Genomic DNA, 17901 nt, shown 5'->3' with positions numbered 1-17901 from the left:
ACATGTACAGAGCCACATGACAAGACATAATCGACTCCCTATGTCGTCAGGCTTATGATGGGAAGCGCCACCCTAGTCGAACTTCCGCCTGCTCGCGCCTTTGCCCGCCCTCATTCTTGTCCTCCCCGTATCCACTCCCATTCCAATCCCTACGCCCGACACAGGCCCCAGCTCGACGGCCACCCGTCCGCCCTCCTCGATACTCTCCGCGCTCTCCGTACGAAACTGCTCTGACTCCCAACGTCCGAAGTTATACCCGTATCCATACCCACTCGTACCGGAAGAGAACCCAGGTGGCGGACTGCTCCCCGTCCAGCTCGACGCACGCACGAACAAGTCGTTGAGCCGCAGCACGGGCGCGAAGATGGGCAGGCGGACGGGGACGCGCGGATGCGGGTAACGGGTCTCAGCGTCGTCTGCAGAGAGGGAGAGGGAGGATAGCGTGGGGTTGTATGGGTCGAGTGGGACAGGGTGAGCGTGCATTGCCATAATGATGTACTGAATGATAATACATTATGAACATTTCTTGATAATGGAATGGAGAAGAAGGATGCGGGAAACATACGACGGGAAAGACGAGGGCGAAGAGCGCGGCATTGGCGAGGCTGCTGCCCCACATGCAAAGTGCGGCAGATGGCAGGCCTAATTGGCGTCAGCCTGAGCGTCTTGAGATATACGAGGTTCGCAGGCGCACCGAAAGCAAAGTAATACGCCCATCGCTCCTCCAGGTGCCTCACTCGTTGCGAGAGCGATAAGCCCCTCACGATCCACACATGCCTACATACCGACTCAGTCACCCTCTTCAAACTCCGAAAGCGCACCGCACACGAAACTCACTCAAAGCAATAATATCTGCCGCACAACCAGATCAGCGCCGCCCATAGAATACATTCACCGAGACAGTACCCACTCACGCATCGACCCAGCACAGGAACACAAAGGCGGCAATGGGACCTGCACGCGGGACACGGCCGAGCGCGAAGGAGACGAGAAGAGAGGAGAGGACCATGGTCCCGCTGTATGCGGACTTTGTGAGCGCGTTGAGTAGCCCGGCGTAGCTCGCGGGTGGGGAGGCGCCCGCGCGGGGACCGTGTTGGAGGGTGAAGGCTCGATTGGCAATGAGGGTGCACCAGGTACTCTGTATGGGATGTGTCAGTGGGAACGAGATGAGAAAGGAAGACGATCAGAGAAGGGAGAGGGTTGAAAGAGTGAGAGATGATCCGCCGCCGTTAGGTCTCATGTCCAGCCCATGCTGATGTCCACTCAATGAGAATGTTACTGCAGAGCGGCATTGTGCATGTCCGCACAATTTCCCTCTTCTCTACGTGTCATTCGAGCAACGCGTTACATTCCGATAACATCCCAGCTGACCCATAGTATGTTAAGAAGACAACGGGATGCTCACATTCAGATATAGCGACACTCCCACAACGGGAAGCAGCCAAAGCACCTGGTACGCCCAACCAACGTTACGATGGAGCCAGCGCTCGCCTTGGGATGTAAGCGGGAAGAGGAGTAGGTCAAGCGCATAGATAAATGCAAGCGAGAACGTATTAAGGAGAAGAGACTTGAGCACGTTCGTGCGGATCTCCGGGTCGCTGGTGCTCGTTTGTTCAGCGCACAAGCGGATTGATGCAGATGAAGGTATGCGTACCTGGCAACAAGCCGGAAGACAATGTCCCATCGGAAAGCATCAAATAGGCCGCGGCCCGCGCAGGCGAGGTGGATTCTTGCTGTATCTTGCAGCGAGAGGAAGCCGGAGTACGATGCATGCGAAGCCACAAAACTTGGCGGTGTCGGGGCTGGAACCGGATAGTAGCTATACCCCATGCCCGTCTGATGAGACAGGTATGACGGCCTCGACATCAGGATGCACGAGGCAGTCGTCGACGATAGTGACAGCGATGGCGGTGGCGATGAGCGCGGGGGTCAGACCAACGCGGCGTAATGAGACGCGTGACAGCGCGTGACGCGACGCGTTCTGATGTCACGCGCCCGCTCGCTCTTCCGAGTCTCCCCTTGTGCTCGGTGGACAGTCGGTTTCTCAAGTTGCTACATATCCATGCCATTTGCTTCTTCGGTCCCTCAGCTTTGATGCGGAATTCTGCAGTCTGGGATCATCTACTGTCTTCTCCCGTTACTGCCACAGTTCCTTCCCGATCGTTCCCTGCTCAGCCCCGCCGATCCTGGCGACACGTACCCAGCTGACCTTGGAAGCGCGGTGAATCCGCTGTGGGCTAACAGCTTTCGACACTCGTATCAGCCCAACGTGTCAGGCACGATTATTTGCGAAGAGAAGCACAGGAATGGTCATCTCGGAGGAGGCTCGCTCTGCATTGTACGTCTAGTCCCGCAGACCACGTATCGCTGTGTAAGATGCACCCACGCTCTGACGGCCCTGTGCTTCGAGGGCATCGGCCACCTGCTGTCCAGGGCGTTCTGATGATGGGGAGCTTAATATATGCGCCTGGATGTGCGATAGTCGAGCGCAGATGAGTGGGACGGTGGCCTGCTGTGGCGCGGCATGGCGGCGCAGACGCATTCGGAAGTGGCCGCGCATGCTCCGACGTCGGCAGCGCAGCCGGCGCGTGGCGGCCGGGGCTCGGTGAGTCGCCGGCAGCTCGGGAGGCCTGGAAGGGCGTGGAGCCGGCCGGGCCTGTGACGTCGCGTGACATAAGCTTCCCCATTCAGCCACTCACGCTCGCCGTCCCAGACGCGCGCCTTCGCACTATCCCGCGCGGGCGGTCTTTTCCTCCGCACAATATATATAATCTGCTCCTCACCACTCTTGATTCCGCCATTCTTCTCGTTTGCACATCATGGCTCCTCCTCATTCGTTCACCTCCAAGCCTTCGGTCGCTACTCGTCGCAGGCTCTCCAGCGTTGTGACGCCCAACAGACCCAATGTCCCTGGATTCACCAGTCTCACCGTGAGTAGCCCGTATAATTGTTGACCTACGCTGGGTCCGCCCGTATGCTAATTCACCGTCTGCCAGCCCATGTGGGCCGGTATAGCCGGCACGATCATCAACGACAACACCGCATTCGAGGTTGCAATATCGATCCACGATTCGGTCTACTGCACCGACTTTGCGTCCTCGGTCGTACCCTATGATGCTACCGACCCCGAAAAACAGTCGGTCGCCATCGAGAAACACGTCCTCGATACGCTTCGGAAGTTCTCCAACGAGCACCTCTGCAAGTTCCTTGGTGCTGGTGTCACCCTCAGCTTGCTCCGCGAGGTGCGTGATCGCGCCAAGTTCCTACGCCCCGTCGCTCAAGAAAGATCCGCGGTCGCGTGTCTCCTCCATCTAGGCGCCCAACCTTTGTACGCGTCTCTGGCTTGAGATGGACATCGTTCCTATCGTGTTCAACATCAAGCCTTACCATACTGATTCCATCACCCGCCCCAACGTCAAGCATCGCATTTCATCCACCACTGGTTCCTATGTGCCGTCGGGCGCTGAGACGCCCACCGTCTACGTCGACGCGTCTCAGTTACAGGACCAGAGTAAGCTTACGACTGGTGCGCAGCAACGCCTCCCGATCCCGCGCACTGTCGATGAACAGGCCGACAGTGCCGCGCGCAAGTGCATCATGTACTTCGGACCCGGTAACAACCCGCGTTTGAGCATCGCGCCCCGCAACCAGGTTGCAGTCGATTCAGGTGGAAAGATACATCTCATTGACGATCTCGACGAATATCGCAAAACGGTGCATAAGGGCACGTGGAATGCGGTGATCAAGCTCGCAGACGAGCTCCGGGAGAAGAAGATTAGGTTTGCGTTCTTTTCGTCTACCCCACAAGGCGGTGAGTGTTTTGTCCACATGGTGTGGGGGGCGAGAGTGGTCCATGCCTTCCGAGACGCTTCTTCGTGCGGAAACTGACTCCTGTCCTTGTTCCCTTTTGGCCTTGGTTCCTGCTGTGCGACTCGTATCGCGAAAACTGCAATTCATCTCGGATGCTTGGACGAACGTGCTGACGCGGTGCCCACGATTTTGGTTGAAACTTCTCAGGAGGGGTTGCACTCGTGAGTGTTCCATTGGGAGGCCATTCTCTCGGCTGTCATGATATGTCAAGAATGGAGTGCTGAGAACGCTTCCCCGCCTTGTAGATGCGTCACGCGCTCATCCGTTTCTTCCAAGCGCTGGATGTAGACGCAGCATGGTAAGTTCCGTCCATGGATCGTCGCATTGAGCCCTGATCGGCTGTGCTTCGTCGCCCCTCGTGGCTGGGTAACTCCGTAATTGACATCCCTGCTGATTTAACTGCCTGTTTTCGACAGGTATGTGCCGAATCCGTCGCCGTCGGTCTTCCGTACGACGAAGAACAACCACAATATCCTGCAAGGTGTTGCGGACCCGTCTCTTCGCCTTACACAAGATCAAAAGGAGAACTTTGATGCATGGATTCTCAAGAACGGTCTGCGCTGGACGGCTGAGGGTGGTCCTTTGGCCAAGGGTGGTGTAGATATTGCGTTCATTGGTGCGCGAAATTATCATAATTTGGCAGAGTCAGATACTAAGTTCTGCAGTAGATGACCCGCAAATGCCTGGTCTCATTCCGCTGATCAAGCGCGTTCGTCCGGACATGCCTATCGTCTATCGGTCGCATATTGAGATTCGGAGTGACCTCGTCAGCGTCGCGGGTTCCCCGCAAGAGGAGGTGTGGAAGTACCTCTGGAACAACATCCAGTATGCAGATATGTTCATCAGCCACCCTGTGAACAAGTTCGTGCCCACGGATGTGCCGCTGGAGAAGCTGGCACTGCTTGGTGCTGCAACGGATTGGTGTGTGCTCTCTCACGTTGGCAGGAAGGAATGACAGGCACTGAATGGACGGTGAACGCGCAGGCTCGATGGACTGAACAAGCACCTGCACCCGTGGGACACGCAGTATTATATGGGCGAGTTCCGCCAGCTGTGCGCGCGTGAGAAGATGCACGAGTTATTGTGGCCTGTGCGCGACTACGTGGTGCAGATCGCACGATTCGACCCGAGTAAGGGCATCCCGAACGTCATCGACTCGTATGCGCGTTTCCGCAGGATGATGAAGAGCAACGCACCTAACGAGGATCCGCCACAGCTGCTGGTTTGCGGGCATGGTGCAGTGGACGACCCGGATGCGAGCATCATCTACGATCAAATTATCGCGCTCGTTACTGGTCCGTACAAGGAATACGAGCAGGATATGATCGTGATGCGGTGCCCGCCGAGTGATCAGTGTAAGCTAGAATTCTGTTCTCACGATCGTCATGAGTGCTAATTCCTTGGCAGTGCTCAATGTATTGATGGCAAACTCTCGAGTGGCATTGCAACTGTCCACGCGTGAGGGCTTCGAGGTCAAGGTATCTGAGGCACTGCATGCGGGCAAGCCGGTAATCGCGAGCCGCACGGGCGGTATCCCTCTGCAGATCGAGCACGGCAAGAGTGGATTCCTATGCGACGCAGGCGACAACGAGGCCGTGGCGAAGCATATGTTCGACCTGATTACGAACGAGGACCTGTACGAGGAGATGTCCGAGTATGCTCGGACCCACGTCAGCGATGAGGTCGGCACGGTCGGCAATGCGGCGGCGTGGATGTACCTTGCGGTGATGTATTGCAGCAGGGGCGTGAAGCTCCAGCCGAAGGGCGCATGGGTGAATGATATGATGCGCGAAGAGACGGGCGAGCCGTACGAGCCTGGGGAGCCGAGACTTCCAAGGGGACACATCCACGTGCAGGGATGAGAAAGATTGCACGACCAAGGTCAGAATGGAAGTTGGTATCGACAAGCCGCGCTGGCGGGAGCGGCTATGGACTTCAAGGAAATTGGTAAGACGCTGTTGTATACCAGGTGTTTGTATATCCTCCTCTATGAACCTCGTCTGCGTGTCGCTGAGCTGTTACTGACTCTCGGATAATGTTGTGCTGGTATCGTGTTTGCAGTAAATGTAGAAAAGTGTAGAAGTAGAACTGTTGTCGTCGACGAACTGCTTTCGAATGCATGTTGACCTCGAGTAATTTCCTGCCAGCTAATTCTATCCATTATTGTGCAAGAGCATATATGCTGGGGACGATGTTCGGAATAGTCCTTGCGCTGAAAATGGGCCACAATGAATTCTATTGCCACTCGGGCGCTTGCGACTTGATATGCCCGCTCGCTCGACATGCACTCCCCCTACTCCTCCAACTGTCCCACTGACCGACCGCAGTGGAAAACCTCGCCGTCGACCGCACCAGACTAAGGATATATCCTAGCGTGTCTAGGAATGATGGAGATCGACATGTCCGTATCGGCGGGTGCGCTGCGAGCGTCGCGCTCGATGGGGGCCGCGTCTGCCGCCCTAGTCACATCGACCTCCACCAAAAGAGCACGTTCTCCCGTGTCTCCGAGTGCATATGACCGACCTGCAGTGAGTAAATTCTCTTTCTGTGTCATTTCTTCCCTGCGAGACTCTCTGTGACTGTGGGCGCTTATTGGGGCCACTTTGTCGCATGTCAGAAACGGCCGTTGGTGGGCGACGACGTGTCCATTGCGATACCCATTGCACGATACCCGCATGTGAGCGAGGATTGGGTGGCGCAGACGCGCGGTCTGCGGATTGCGAGCCCGATGTTGCCGCCGGGTCATGGTCCACTGCGTAGTTCTGTTGAAGAAGACTCGAGGACTGTTGCAAGAGTTGATGGTGGCGGACTACAAGACTTTCCACTGGTGCGTTCCATTTTTACTTGTACCTCCTTGCAACTTGACTTACGCGGCTATGCAAGGCGGACGAAGACGTGGCGATGGCTTGCTCACCGCCACGCCTACGGCATGGTATAGACGCTCTCTCAGAACCTCCCCGACCAACGAGCGTATCATCATGCCAACCCGAACTTCCGCCTCATTCCATCACGCCTACACCTGTGATAGCACCGAGCTTTCACCCGCATGCTTCATCCATCTCGGCAGCGTTAGCCGCGCCATCACATCTCGCTCCCAGCCACCACTGCCAGGACCCGCGAGAGGCAGCACACATGGCGCGCAAACAGAAGTTCACGATGGGCCCAAGGGCGGATTGCGAGAAGTGCCGACTGGGCGTGAAGGGACATTGGATGCATTTTGACTAGGGAGGTTGTCTGGGTTCATGCTGTGCGTTCATCCATGCATTGTGCTGCGTTCAACAGTCCACGGTTCCATGATTCCGCGCTTTGATGTATTGGTTTTGGATCATCGTGCTTTCTGACTATTCATATGAATCGATTCGACATACCAAGACTGCAATTTGCGGAGGCGAGATACTATACGTTTGTTTCTGCGGCTCTTTCGATAACACTGATGTTCAATTTACACTGGATGCCCTGCTTGTCCTGTCTGCCGATGGATTGCGTTCAGGATATGCACCAGCGGGCGTTGACGCACATAACCACACAAGCACACAATGCGTCAACAAGTACAACCAGCTATCATATCCACTCTAATCTCGCTCGAGCTGTCTTCCACACAATCGCGATACACTTGTTTCAGCAGCCCATCCTCCTTGCCCAAAATACCATCGGAAACCCACTGCAGAAGTCAGGATCGTCAATGTTCAGACCGAGCTTTGGAAAATGGGACTGACTGAGATCCTTTGTAGCAGGAGAAAATGTTGGGAGCCATGCAACAGGGTGTGTCAATTGACCCCGTAGAATCCAGATATAATTCTCACTTCATTAGTCGAATATTACTTCTCAGACCAGAATTTGCAGCATGACAGGTAAGTGATGTGCGACGTATCATTTTTTTCTCGACAGTTCATGATATTGCTAGGTATATGTGGGCTCAATATAACGCTAGCCCGGAGCATTGGGTCCCGATTGCGACCATAGCATCGTTTCCGCGCATGCTTCAGTACGAGCAACATGGCCTGAGCTGGATCGCGGACGCTCTTCGCCAAAGCAAGCAATTGGAGGTGGATGCAAACGGCACACACGTCCGCCGAATTAAAGAGGCTCGGCGAGATGATAAGCTCGATCGTAGCATCTATGCTGTGAGTAGCACCCTGCCAATCGTTACGGAAATACTAAAGCTCGCGTAGAAAGGGTTTGGCACAGAGGTGAAAGGCATGCTTGAAGAATTACGGGCATTCTTCAATGCGTACGGCAAGGTCAACAAGGTTCAGATGAGGAGAAGAGCAGGAAGCTTCAAGGTGAAGACGACACCCGATGTTTTGAAAGGCTCCAGCTGATCAATCGATAGGGCTCCGTGTTTGTTGAATTCGCTGACATTCGTTCGGTGGAGACCTTTCTCAACGCCGACCCTAAGCCATCATGGAACGGGCATGAACTGCTTATCATGACCAAGTGCGCTGTCAGCATTCCTACCATATCATGCACTCTAACTACGATCGTGCAGGGATGCGTACTGCAACATGAAAGTTCAACAGCTTGGCATCAAAGGCAGTGCAGGCACCATCGTCAGGTAATCTATCGCTGGCCCCAAATCTGCTCTTTCCGTCTCTGTCAATGTTTTTCGTGTGACCCACTGTCTGCAGGACCGCAAATTCGGGCACTTCGATGACGCAAGACATAAATCAGAGCGATGCTGCTGCCGCGGCGGACGCAAAGGTCAACATGGAACAGGGGGAATCCTGATGGATCTGACTGCATCTGCGACTCTAGGTCTGAAAATCATGGCGTGAGCGGCGAGAAGCGGAAGAGTGCAGCGGACCCGGTGTCTGAGTTCGGTGACGATGAATCTGACGAGGACGACATAGCACTGCATACCACGAAGAAGGCGAAGACTACGAACAGCGAAAAGTAGAAGCATGCATCAGAGCCCGAAGACATCCTCCGCGATGACAAACCTGACGAAGATGCTATGACGTTATATAGCGCCGACGTAGGGGTTGTGTGTTTGTTGGTGGACATACTATACATCCTAGTGAATGCTGAAGGAACGACCGATAGTTGGTAATGTTGTCAGTACCGATACTAATATATAGTCCGACATGACGGTGGTTTTATGCGGTTGTCTTTTTGGTACTGTCAACAACACTAGTGCTCGACAATCGACTTTTTCGGTGTATGGATACGATCTGGCCGACGTGGCTCCTTGACAAGCCTCTGGTGGCTCCAGTGCAGAAGTCCGAATTTGATTTAGCTTGTGGCTGCGTTTCAACGGCAGCCTCGTCTACGTGTCGATCAGAAGTCTTGCTTGGTTATCCCCATGTGCAGATCAGACTCATTGCACGCCTGTCCTTTGACATTGTCGACGTAGCTCGGACGATACCCACGCGTACAAATTTACGCGTCAGCAATGCAAGCCCGCTTCAACCGCAACCGCTCGCACTCTTTGCAAGGCATCCGCTTGTTTTAGTCCAATCCTTTGCCAAGCTCATCAGGCTATCGAAGATTATTGTTAGCAGCATGAGCTCGTCCTAACTTATTAGAGGCAGGGGAATGATCGTCGACGATGCCTCCGCTGCGTCAGCCGTTTAAAATGAGGTCACGGATGTAGCAAATAACAAGGCAGCGAGGTCAAGATAAATGCTATTTAGAACAGCGCTTTTCGCATGATCATCTCCTGAGCAAGCGAATCAAACGGAGATGTTTGGTGTGGTAGACCGGATGATCTCGACTAACTCACTTCCTGTCATTCCAGGTCCGCTAGTCGAGCTGCACTTTCACGATTACAATATGATGCGCAACGGGTGAGCTGAGCCGCATTCCTCTGCGGTTAAGATCGATGCGGACATCAGGTTCATGCAAAATAAACATGATACAATCGCCGAACACTGGGTACAAATGCGGACAATCGCGAACTTGATCAGCATGCTGCGGTACAAACCATAACAATTGGAGGTCAGCGCGGACGGCACACGCGTGCGTAAGCCCGTAGCGATCAACGTGACCAATGCTTCTGCGCGCAGCATTTATGCGGCTTCGCTTTTATGGAGATTCTGTGAAGGTTATTGCAACGTCACTCAGCTTCGCATGAGAGGGGATGGGAAACAGAAGGCCCATTCAGAGTCAGGATGCCAGCAGAAAGTTGCAATGATTGCAATCGAATTGATTGCCATAAGGCCCCGAGTTTGCGGACATGCGTTCGGTAGATAGCCTCCTCAACGCAGATATTAAGCAATCATGGAATGATCAGGAACGCCCAATCCACCTGTCGATGGGATGTGTGACATGAGTAGTCAACGCGATCACGTGATGTGTGACAGACGCGTTCCGCCGATTGCTGGGCCGGCGGCCTACTAGTAGTAGGGCCACTCTTCATTCGGGCTTCAGCAGGCGAGGCCATGTCGACGTTACCTTTGTGAGGCCAGTGTAAGTGCGACTATTGCATGCTGAGGTGCTATCGTGTGTCTGCCATGGTATCGACTGAGACTTTCTCGGCCCTCGCCTGTTTGAGTAAGAACAGTCAGGAGAGCGTACTTGAAGGCTGGGAAGCGTGAGCGAAAGTCCAGACCGGAAATCCCGGCATTAAATAAAAAGAAAATGTTCTAAAGATCTCAAAGTTTGCCTTCGGGATTGGAAGAGGTGAAGGGGAGGTGCCAGTCGTCGAATGCTTGGGGCAAGATACGAGTGCGCCGGAGACAACCACGAGCTCGGGGATGTTGAGGTTGTATAGTGCATATGACTGGGATTTCTGGCCCTCTATTTGATGAAGTGCGGAAGTGTAATTCCACCACTTCCATTTTCGCATTAGCCTGAGGGTCCAACGGAAATGAGAAGATCAGATGCTTGCCCTGTTGAAAGGAAGGACATTAGTCGTAAATGGTCAATACAGCTCTACAAGGACACTGGCCATGTCAAGAGAAACAACGCCTGGCGGACTTCGACGACGATCGCCCGCTCCTCGATATCATTGCGTGCGTTCTCAAGGAGCTACACAGTGCGCGCCCAGTCGCGTCTCCGGGAGATCATGACTTCGTAGTGCAATCATGCTGTCAGCTGGCTCATCGTCGCCCCGTTTGATGTTCGGCATTGTGCTCAGATCTATTGGAAGTGGCCGACCGACGGCAAGTACTTCTGGTTGAGCGCGTCAGGAGCGACGAGCGCCAAACGACGGCTGAAACGCGTCGCAGGGCAACGGAGCGGGCGAATACGGAAGGGCGGAAAATCGTATAAATACTATGTACGCACCTGTAGTACTTAACTCCCCTGTCGTTCGTCGCCTTAACCGGCCTCGCGCCCACGAGACAGGAAGGTAAGGTAGCGGCTGGCCAATGCCGCTGGGGCCGCATCATAATTTCCTAGAAGATCTGCATACCATACTGATTGCCTCCATGTCAGGTAGGCCGCATAGCTTCATCTGCGATAATTCTTGACATTATGACCTCCTACGACTCGACAGGCCAAGACTGCAATTGATGGGGGCCGGGGATGGCGAAATACCGTTATATGTTTGTTTCTGCGACACTGTCGATAAGCCTGATGTTCAATTACTATGGATGCCCGACTTGTCCTGTCCGTGGATGGCTTGCGTTTCGGATGTGCAACAGCAGGTAAGGACCTACGCATGCAAACAACGTGTCAACAGATACAACCACCTACATACGCTCTCATTCCGCTCGAGCCGTCTTCTACATAATCGCAATCCACTTGTTTCAACAGCCTAGCTTCAGTTTCCCCAAAATGCGTGGCTATCACCGAAAAACCCACTGTGAAGGTCAGATCGTCAGTTTGAGACTGAGCTTTGGGAAATAGGACTGATTGGAATCACGTCTAGCAGTTGAGAGCCATGCCATGCAACAGGGTGTGTCAGTTGACCCCGCACGACCTAGATATAATTCTCACTTCACCAGTCGAATACTACTTCTCAAGCCAGAATCTGCCGCATGACAGGTAAAGTAATGTGTGAATTATAATTACTCTTGACAGCTCAGGGTATTGTCAGGTACATGTGGGCTCAACATGGCGCCAGCGCGGAGCATTGGGTCCCGATCGCGATTATAGCGTCGTTCCCGCCCATGCTTCAGTATGAGCAACATGGCCTGAGCTGGATCGCGGACGCTCTTCGCCAAAGCAAGCAATTGGAGGTGGATGCAAACGGCACACATGTTCGCCGAATTAAAGAGGCTCGGTGGGATGATGATAAGCTCGATCGTAGTATCTATGCTGTGAGTAATACCGTGCTGTTCATTAGGGAGATATCGAAACTCTCGCATAGAAAGGGTTTGGCGTAGAGGTGAAAGGCATGCTTGAAGAATTACGGGCGTTCTTCGATGCGTACGGCAAGGTCAACCAGGTTCGCATGAGGAGAAGGGCAGGAAGCTTCAAGGTGAAGACGACACCCGACGCTTTGAAAGGCTCCAGCTGATCAATCGATAGGGCTCCGTGTTTGTTGAATTCGCTGACATTCGTTCGGTGGAGATCTTTCTCAACGCCGACCCTAAGCCATCATGGAACGGGCATGAACTGCTTATCATGACCAAGTGCGCTGTCAGCATTCCTACCATATGACGCACTCTAACTACGGTCGTACAGGGAGGCATACTGCAACATGAAGATTGTACAGCTTGGCATCAGAGATAGTACAGGCACCCTCCTCAGGTAAAGTATCCCGTTCAAAACCTGTTCTCTCCGTCTCCATCAATGTTTTGTGTTTGACTCATCGCCTGCAGGCCCGCATATACGAACACTTCGATGATGCAGTGCAGAAATCAGAATGATGTCGCTGCCGCAGTACATGCAAGGGTTAGCGCGGAAACTGGGGGGACCCTAGTGGATCCGACTGCATCTGCGACTCCTGAGATTCATGGTGGAAGTGATGGAAAGCGGAAGCGTGCAGTGGACCGGAGGTCCGACTTCGATCACGACGACTCTGATGAGGACGGCATGCAACTGCATACCACAAAGAAGGCGAAGACTACGAACAGCGAAAAGCGAAAGCGTGCATCAGAGCCCGAAGACAACCTTGAGGATGACAAATCTGACGAAGCTGCCATGATGTCGCATAGCGCAAAGAAGGCGAGGACAACGTAGGGTGTGTATGTGCTCGGCATTCTAGTGAACGCTGGAGGAACGGCCTATGTCAGTGATGCTCATAGTACCGATAACATGTAATATACAACATGACGGGGTTTTATGCGCTTGTTTTTATGATACTGTCGACAACCCTAGCGCTCGACGATCGGCTTGTTCTGTGCCTCGACGCGTTGTTTCAAGAAGCGGTTGGTCGACGTGGCGTAGCAAGCTCTGTTGGCCCCAGTACAGAAGTTCAAATTTGATTTTACTCGTGGCTGCGTCTCACCGGCCCCAACCCCTTCTACATGTGGATGAGAAGTCTTGCTTGGATATCCTCGTGTGCAGACCAAACTCTTTGCATGCCTGTCCTTCGAGATTGATGACTCCGATGCTGAACATCCTGGCGATTTGGCTCACAGTCTGTGCACCGGATGGTGTAGGATGGTCAATACACGTCTACGAGGAGACCGACCATGTCAAGCAAAACAAAGTCTGGCGGACTTCGTTCGACGACGATGATCGCCCGCTCCGATATTGAGTACGTTCTCAAGGAGCTATACCAAACGTACGCGCCTCACGTCTCCGCGCTGTCAGCTCGCTCATCGTCGCTCCGTTAGGTTCATCATTGTCCTCAGGTCTGCATGCCATACTGATTGCCATGTCAGGTATGTAATAGTAGCATTCGATGTTGGTATGGCAAAGGACCGGCTTGCTGTGTTCTTCTTCGAATATGATTTATGAACATCTTCATATAATTCGCGTTGGCCGGTCATGTCATCGATATGACGCTGTCTACTCGTCGAACGCACTTCCCTTTGCAAGCGAAGCAGGTAAATTCTGCAGATCAATGCGGTCCCAGCTGGATGATCAGAAGATGAGTCGGCGGCAATGATAGCGCAAGGACACTAGGGAGATCACGTACTAAGGGAATACGGGCTTCAATTTATCATAGTGCAGTTCTGGATAGTTCGCGCTGATGGCCTTGATGATCTCGTCATACGCAATCTTCCGTGCAATCAGCGTCGGACGTAATCACGCTAGAGAGATCGAGTACTCACAGCATATCCCTGCTCGTTCAAATGCAGCCCATCGTACAAATACTGACTCAGCTGTTCCTCCTTCCGTCCACACGCGTCCCACAGCGTCGTCCACAAATCTACCACGGGTACACCCACTTCTTTCCCAACATCTAGTACCTTCGCCGCATACGCCTGCGTCACCTCAAATTTGCGGTCCAGGGCTTTCGGCGGGTCCTTCGCAGCCTGACGCACGGCCCACTGGTGGGTGTTGATGGGGGGCGGCGTGAGGAGGAGGATGCGCGTATCGGGAGAGTAGCGCGGGGAGGAAGGCGAGGTGACTATGCGCACGAGCTCGGTGAGGTTGGCGGCATAGTCGGACAGGGAGACATGCTGCGGGCTGCCGGGTAGTGCGGCGTCGTTCGCGCCGAGCCAGATAGTGAGCAGCCGGACCTTGGGGACGTGGTGCTGCTCGTGCTGCGTCGCGAAACACTGTGATTGAAAAGTGAGTCAGTCGGTACCACGGCTCGTGAGTAGAGGTAGTCGGTTCGGCGTACCTGTTCGAAGATGGGCCTGATCCACTCACTGTTATACCCCGACATCCCGCGGTTAAGCACGTCCAGCTTCCGCTGGTATGCATCTAGAGGTCGTCCATGAGCAAAGGGGCATTTAGTCATCAACGTTCGAGTGTTACGGGTGCACTCACAGGACAACTTCTGGGCGAACCCCTGCGGGTCCCAACCGCCCTGGGTGAGCGAGTCACCGAGCAGCATAATCACGTCTTCAACGTTCGCTGCCATGGTCAACGTCGATCTCGGGGTGCCTCGAGATAGAGGTGAAAGGACAACAACAGAGATCGGGCGCGAGCGTGTGGTGTGACGGTGCCTGCAGCGGCACCCCGTTCGACCGGAAGAACTCCCGACTATCTGCCGAGAAGAGGGTGGTCAAGAAACTCATATCAAATTGGTAGGGAGAGCAGAATATCGATAGCGACGTCGGTGAGCATGAGGGATGGGATGTACACTGGGGATTCAGGCTATGGCAGCTTTTGCAAAGTATGAGCGAATATATATAGGCCCATGAGATCGCACACGAGTTGGAACGCAGCGCGTCAGAGCGCGTCTCTTAGTCACACTGAGTAGCGCTGGAAATAGGGAGACCATGTATTGCTACGCGACGTTGTACATGATAGAAGAGCAATCGCAGACAGGACGAGGTTTTCCCCATGATTCACCGTATGAGGTCTCACCGACAGTAATAAATGACCCGTCCTCAATTCCGCGTCGTCAAATGTTCATTTATTCGGCTTCGTGCGCACCAAGACAACAGCATATATTGACAGCTAAAGAAAATCCTGAAGCACCTTCCAAACATTCTCGCATTTCAAGCGACTTGCCAGCAGACGATTTGGAGAATGAGGAACTGCGTTGGTGGATTCTCAGCGCGGATAATTGAGGTGAAACATTGGGCTGTCAGGATCTTGGCCATGAAAATTCCGGAACAGAAGATGCTCGACGCACCTCAAACTACTAGCTCGTTACCGATCGATGAACTCGGTATGTGAATGGCCACTGATGAAAGACACCTCTTTCCACAAAGAGCGGAGGAAGTACCCTTACCCATCAGTCGAACAATAGAGAGATTTTTGAGAGCGTGAGATGGGACAAGCGACGTAAATGTTCGGATGGAAGGCTGAATTTAGAGACCAGCCTCTTCAAGAACATAAATATGGGCCCATACGACTCCTTTATGCATCTTCTGCACATCGACCGTCACCATTTGTTGAAGGAAGAGTTCATCACCACCTGCCTTGATATCCAAAGCGCCATGTATACGCCTCCAAGCTGCATTCTAACGGCTCAGAAGGCCTCCGCCGGAAAGGCAAACCAAACCACCAGACCCATCTGCACGACGGAACCTGCTGGTCTGGCCCGCCATCCCCGTCTAGAAGCCATCCGCACCTGAGGCCAGACATTGACCCGTCATCCATGCAAGACCTGAGCTTACCCGCGTCTTCGCCTGTTCGTCCGGCCTGTCCACCTCCACGTGCTCCGCGTTCCGCTCAACCCTCGCGGTGGGTCATTGAAATTCGATGGGATCAAAAAGGATTGCGAAGGCTACCCGGAGAGCAGACCATGGTGAACCATGGACCCGCCGCCAACCCGCCATCGCGCTCAGTTACTCGAGACAATAAATGGGATACCTGTCCGCGATCACAGTACACGACGACGGAAGATCTCCCATCCAATGAGACGGAAAGATTGAGCACAGGTATGCTAGATGTGCGCGCAGAAAGAAGGGCACCAGGAGAGGCAAGGCGAAGGGAAAGAAAGGAGGACAAGAACGCCAGTTTTGCTAGTTCGGATGCGCATGCAGTCTGCCCAGTATGATCGACTGGGGAGCACCAGCTAATAGCAGGAAGGATGGTCTGGCGGGCGAGCACGACCTGGAGTGCAGGAACATGAAGGGGTGTTGAGCAGGACGAAGGGGATCAGCATGGAGCACCAACTAATAGCATTTAGATTGACCTATGAGCGTGATCGATGACGAGCACCTATTCAATATCAATACCATTATACTTTGAGAGTGTCTTCAATGCATCGAGAGCAAGTTTCACGCAGCAACATTCCTTGGAAGACGAAGATAGCTTGGCAGTGCAGAATACTGTGGATTATTACTAATCAAATTCTCATCCGATGAAATCAACAGCGCATCATGCACATACAGGAGAGGCTGTGATCCCGCCAATCCGCTGCTCTACCAAGGCTTATGATATATTGGACAGCATCAAGAGACAGGAAATTGCATGATTGTGGACATGTTTTCCCCCAAGATGCATGAGATAATTAGCCGAAGGCGGCCGTCCGAACGACATGTGAGACCACGCACCTTGCCTCTCACATCGAACGTTCCACCACGCGTTGCGAGCCACAGGGTCTACGGGAGGCCGGTCATGAATATACTCTTCGGTGCTGCGGGTTCGCTGCATATGCATGCAGCATCGTGCATCGAGGAAGCGTTCCTACGAAGGGAAATCAGCGCACCAAGAGCACCAGTGGCAACGCTCGACATACTAAGCAAACGCCTCACGACAACCCCATGGAACTCCTCGGCATCCCATGACCAATGGCACATTTCCGTTTTGTGAGACACTGTTGGCATGCCTCGCGCTTGCCTTCCCAAAACCAATGGCCTCTCCCGCATTGTCCTGTTCCAATCGCATCCAGTGGATTTGTTGACCAATCGTATGTAGATGCTGATGCCTTCCGCGAGCTATATGAAGGCCTCCGCTCGGTGCGACGTTCTCCAGTTCTCGACTACACACCTCCTTGCGATAAACATGTCTGTGAGTAAACGGTCTTTGGTCGCTGGCTTGGAGTGGCGAATGTTTGTTGGGCTTTCTAATGAGACATTCCTAATTTGCCTGCAGGACAAAGCTACTTGCGCTAACGTCCAAGCCAACGGCGGCACCTGCACATACCCCGCGTGCGGCTGTGCGGAGCCCCCGAAGAACAAGTAAATGTGATCCGATGATCTCGTTCTCCCGTCGTTACAGGTAAGCCTCCGTCGCGTAGTAGCTCGATGAGGGTTGAGGACTGACATTGACACCTCTCGCCAGGTCTACATGCTGGGTTGCATCGGTGACTGTTTCTAGGATTCGAAGAGACGGGCTGCGGTAGTCTGGCAAAAGCATTTGTTGGCCTGTATACTGGATGATTTGGGGGCTCGTAAAAATGCATTGGGAAACTTGAACGGAGTATGATGGGTTGCTACCATTCTGAGCGTGGAATTGTTGGAAGTGACGGTGGCCTTGCAACACGTTCTTGAGCGCAACCTGGAACGTGAAAAAAGCATAGGATTCGTCGATAACCTTGCATTTTGCTGCAACTTGTTCAGAGCGTGACGAAGCTGAGACTAGATAGCTTGCATGTCGTAAGCATGCAGCGAAAACATGGTTCACGAT

At 53.5% G+C, this 17901-nt stretch overlaps 9 protein-coding genes across 9 annotated transcripts; 5 read left to right on the top strand and 4 right to left on the bottom strand.

Moving 5' to 3' along the window:
• Nucleotides 1-72: 72 nt before the first annotated feature.
• Nucleotides 73-1830, bottom strand: LAESUDRAFT_642742 (uncharacterized protein; the record flags this gene model as incomplete). The annotated part of the gene is made up of 6 exons (XM_040903745.1): nt 73-498; nt 566-642; nt 695-777; nt 915-1138; nt 1406-1598; nt 1655-1830. The coding sequence occupies 6 exons, from the start codon at nt 1828-1830 to the stop codon at nt 73-75; spliced, it is 1179 nt and encodes a 392-aa protein (XP_040768946.1).
• Nucleotides 1831-2690: 860 nt separating this feature from the next.
• LAESUDRAFT_257919 (glycosyltransferase family 4 protein) lies at nt 2691-5769 on the top strand. Its single transcript, XM_040901762.1, has 9 exons — nt 2691-2930; nt 2997-3242; nt 3316-3811; nt 4018-4031; nt 4116-4168; nt 4287-4486; nt 4536-4791; nt 4855-5225; nt 5278-5769. The coding sequence occupies exons 1-9, from the start codon at nt 2820-2822 to the stop codon at nt 5730-5732; spliced, it is 2202 nt and encodes a 733-aa protein (XP_040768945.1). The 5' UTR covers nt 2691-2819; the 3' UTR covers nt 5733-5769.
• On the bottom strand, nt 5770-6123 carry LAESUDRAFT_257880 (uncharacterized protein). Its single transcript, XM_040901760.1, has one exon. The coding sequence runs from the start codon at nt 5989-5991 to the stop codon at nt 5806-5808; it is 186 nt and encodes a 61-aa protein (XP_040768944.1). The 5' UTR covers nt 5992-6123; the 3' UTR covers nt 5770-5805.
• A 21-nt stretch (nt 6124-6144) lies between these two features.
• On the top strand, nt 6145-7468 carry LAESUDRAFT_670928 (uncharacterized protein). Its single transcript, XM_040905445.1, has 3 exons — nt 6145-6398; nt 6488-6697; nt 6754-7468. The coding sequence occupies exons 1-3, from the start codon at nt 6255-6257 to the stop codon at nt 7093-7095; spliced, it is 696 nt and encodes a 231-aa protein (XP_040768943.1). The 5' UTR covers nt 6145-6254; the 3' UTR covers nt 7096-7468.
• On the top strand, nt 6727-7699 carry LAESUDRAFT_257955 (uncharacterized protein). Its single transcript, XM_040901763.1, has one exon. It carries the CDS (start codon nt 7220-7222, stop codon nt 7583-7585), a length of 366 nt encoding a protein of 121 aa, XP_040768942.1. The 5' UTR covers nt 6727-7219; the 3' UTR covers nt 7586-7699.
• On the top strand, nt 7483-8971 carry LAESUDRAFT_720397 (uncharacterized protein). Its single transcript, XM_040907806.1, has 8 exons — nt 7483-7539; nt 7602-7632; nt 7700-7721; nt 7775-7994; nt 8043-8153; nt 8204-8307; nt 8360-8425; nt 8499-8971. The coding sequence occupies exons 2-8, from the start codon at nt 7611-7613 to the stop codon at nt 8596-8598; spliced, it is 645 nt and encodes a 214-aa protein (XP_040768941.1). The 5' UTR covers nt 7483-7539; nt 7602-7610; the 3' UTR covers nt 8599-8971.
• LAESUDRAFT_257897 (uncharacterized protein) lies at nt 8533-9029 on the bottom strand. The gene has a single exon (XM_040901761.1). The coding sequence runs from the start codon at nt 8881-8883 to the stop codon at nt 8635-8637; it is 249 nt and encodes an 82-aa protein (XP_040768940.1). The 5' UTR covers nt 8884-9029; the 3' UTR covers nt 8533-8634.
• A 2526-nt stretch (nt 9030-11555) lies between these two features.
• Nucleotides 11556-13122, top strand: LAESUDRAFT_720395 (uncharacterized protein). The gene is made up of 8 exons (XM_040907805.1): nt 11556-11623; nt 11687-11710; nt 11760-11799; nt 11852-12074; nt 12125-12235; nt 12286-12389; nt 12442-12507; nt 12579-13122. Exons 1-8 carry the CDS (start codon nt 11590-11592, stop codon nt 12937-12939), a joined length of 963 nt encoding a protein of 320 aa, XP_040768939.1. The 5' UTR covers nt 11556-11589; the 3' UTR covers nt 12940-13122.
• A 591-nt stretch (nt 13123-13713) lies between these two features.
• On the bottom strand, nt 13714-14737 carry LAESUDRAFT_642814 (SGNH hydrolase; the record flags this gene model as incomplete). The annotated part of the gene is made up of 5 exons (XM_040903749.1): nt 13714-13780; nt 13844-13926; nt 13980-14429; nt 14495-14577; nt 14644-14737. The coding sequence occupies 5 exons, from the start codon at nt 14735-14737 to the stop codon at nt 13714-13716; spliced, it is 777 nt and encodes a 258-aa protein (XP_040768938.1).
• Nucleotides 14738-17901: the final 3164 nt, after the last annotated feature.

Source organism: Laetiporus sulphureus (assembly GCF_001632365.1).
Source record: "Laetiporus sulphureus 93-53 unplaced genomic scaffold LAESUscaffold_3, whole genome shotgun sequence".
NCBI lineage: Eukaryota > Fungi > Basidiomycota > Agaricomycetes > Polyporales > Laetiporaceae > Laetiporus > Laetiporus sulphureus.
Note: the sequence above shows the minus strand (reverse complement) of the source record. Positions and strands in the feature narration are given on the sequence as shown.

Excerpts from the sequence above, each read along its gene's own strand:
- LAESUDRAFT_257919 (XM_040901762.1), top strand. The coding sequence starts at position 2,820 with ATGGCTCCTCCTCATTCGTTCACCTCCAAGCCTTCGGTCGCTACTCGT. Across the intron at positions 3,243-3,315 it reads CCCTCAGCTTGCTCCGCGAG|GCGCCCAACCTTTGTACGCG; the intron begins GTGCGTGATCGC and ends TCCTCCATCTAG. Across the intron at positions 4,792-4,854 it reads CTTGGTGCTGCAACGGATTG|GCTCGATGGACTGAACAAGC; the intron begins GTGTGTGCTCTC and ends GTGAACGCGCAG.
- LAESUDRAFT_257880 (XM_040901760.1), bottom strand. The coding sequence starts at position 5,991 with ATGCATTCGAAAGCAGTTCGTCGACGACAACAGTTCTACTTCTACACT.
- LAESUDRAFT_670928 (XM_040905445.1), top strand. The coding sequence starts at position 6,255 with ATGATGGAGATCGACATGTCCGTATCGGCGGGTGCGCTGCGAGCGTCG. Across the intron at positions 6,399-6,487 it reads GTGCATATGACCGACCTGCA|AAACGGCCGTTGGTGGGCGA; the intron begins GTGAGTAAATTC and ends GTCGCATGTCAG. Across the intron at positions 6,698-6,753 it reads GACTACAAGACTTTCCACTG|GCGGACGAAGACGTGGCGAT; the intron begins GTGCGTTCCATT and ends CGGCTATGCAAG.
- LAESUDRAFT_257955 (XM_040901763.1), top strand. The coding sequence starts at position 7,220 with ATGAATCGATTCGACATACCAAGACTGCAATTTGCGGAGGCGAGATAC.
- LAESUDRAFT_720397 (XM_040907806.1), top strand. The coding sequence starts at position 7,611 with ATGTTGGGAGCCATGCAACAGG. Across the intron at positions 7,995-8,042 it reads TCGATCGTAGCATCTATGCT|AAAGGGTTTGGCACAGAGGT; the intron begins GTGAGTAGCACC and ends AAGCTCGCGTAG. Across the intron at positions 8,426-8,498 it reads AGTGCAGGCACCATCGTCAG|GACCGCAAATTCGGGCACTT; the intron begins GTAATCTATCGC and ends CACTGTCTGCAG.
- LAESUDRAFT_257897 (XM_040901761.1), bottom strand. The coding sequence starts at position 8,883 with ATGTATAGTATGTCCACCAACAAACACACAACCCCTACGTCGGCGCTA.
- LAESUDRAFT_720395 (XM_040907805.1), top strand. The coding sequence starts at position 11,590 with ATGCGTGGCTATCACCGAAAAACCCACTGTGAAG. Across the intron at positions 12,236-12,285 it reads GAAGGGCAGGAAGCTTCAAG|GGCTCCGTGTTTGTTGAATT; the intron begins GTGAAGACGACA and ends ATCAATCGATAG. Across the intron at positions 12,508-12,578 it reads AGTACAGGCACCCTCCTCAG|GCCCGCATATACGAACACTT; the intron begins GTAAAGTATCCC and ends CATCGCCTGCAG.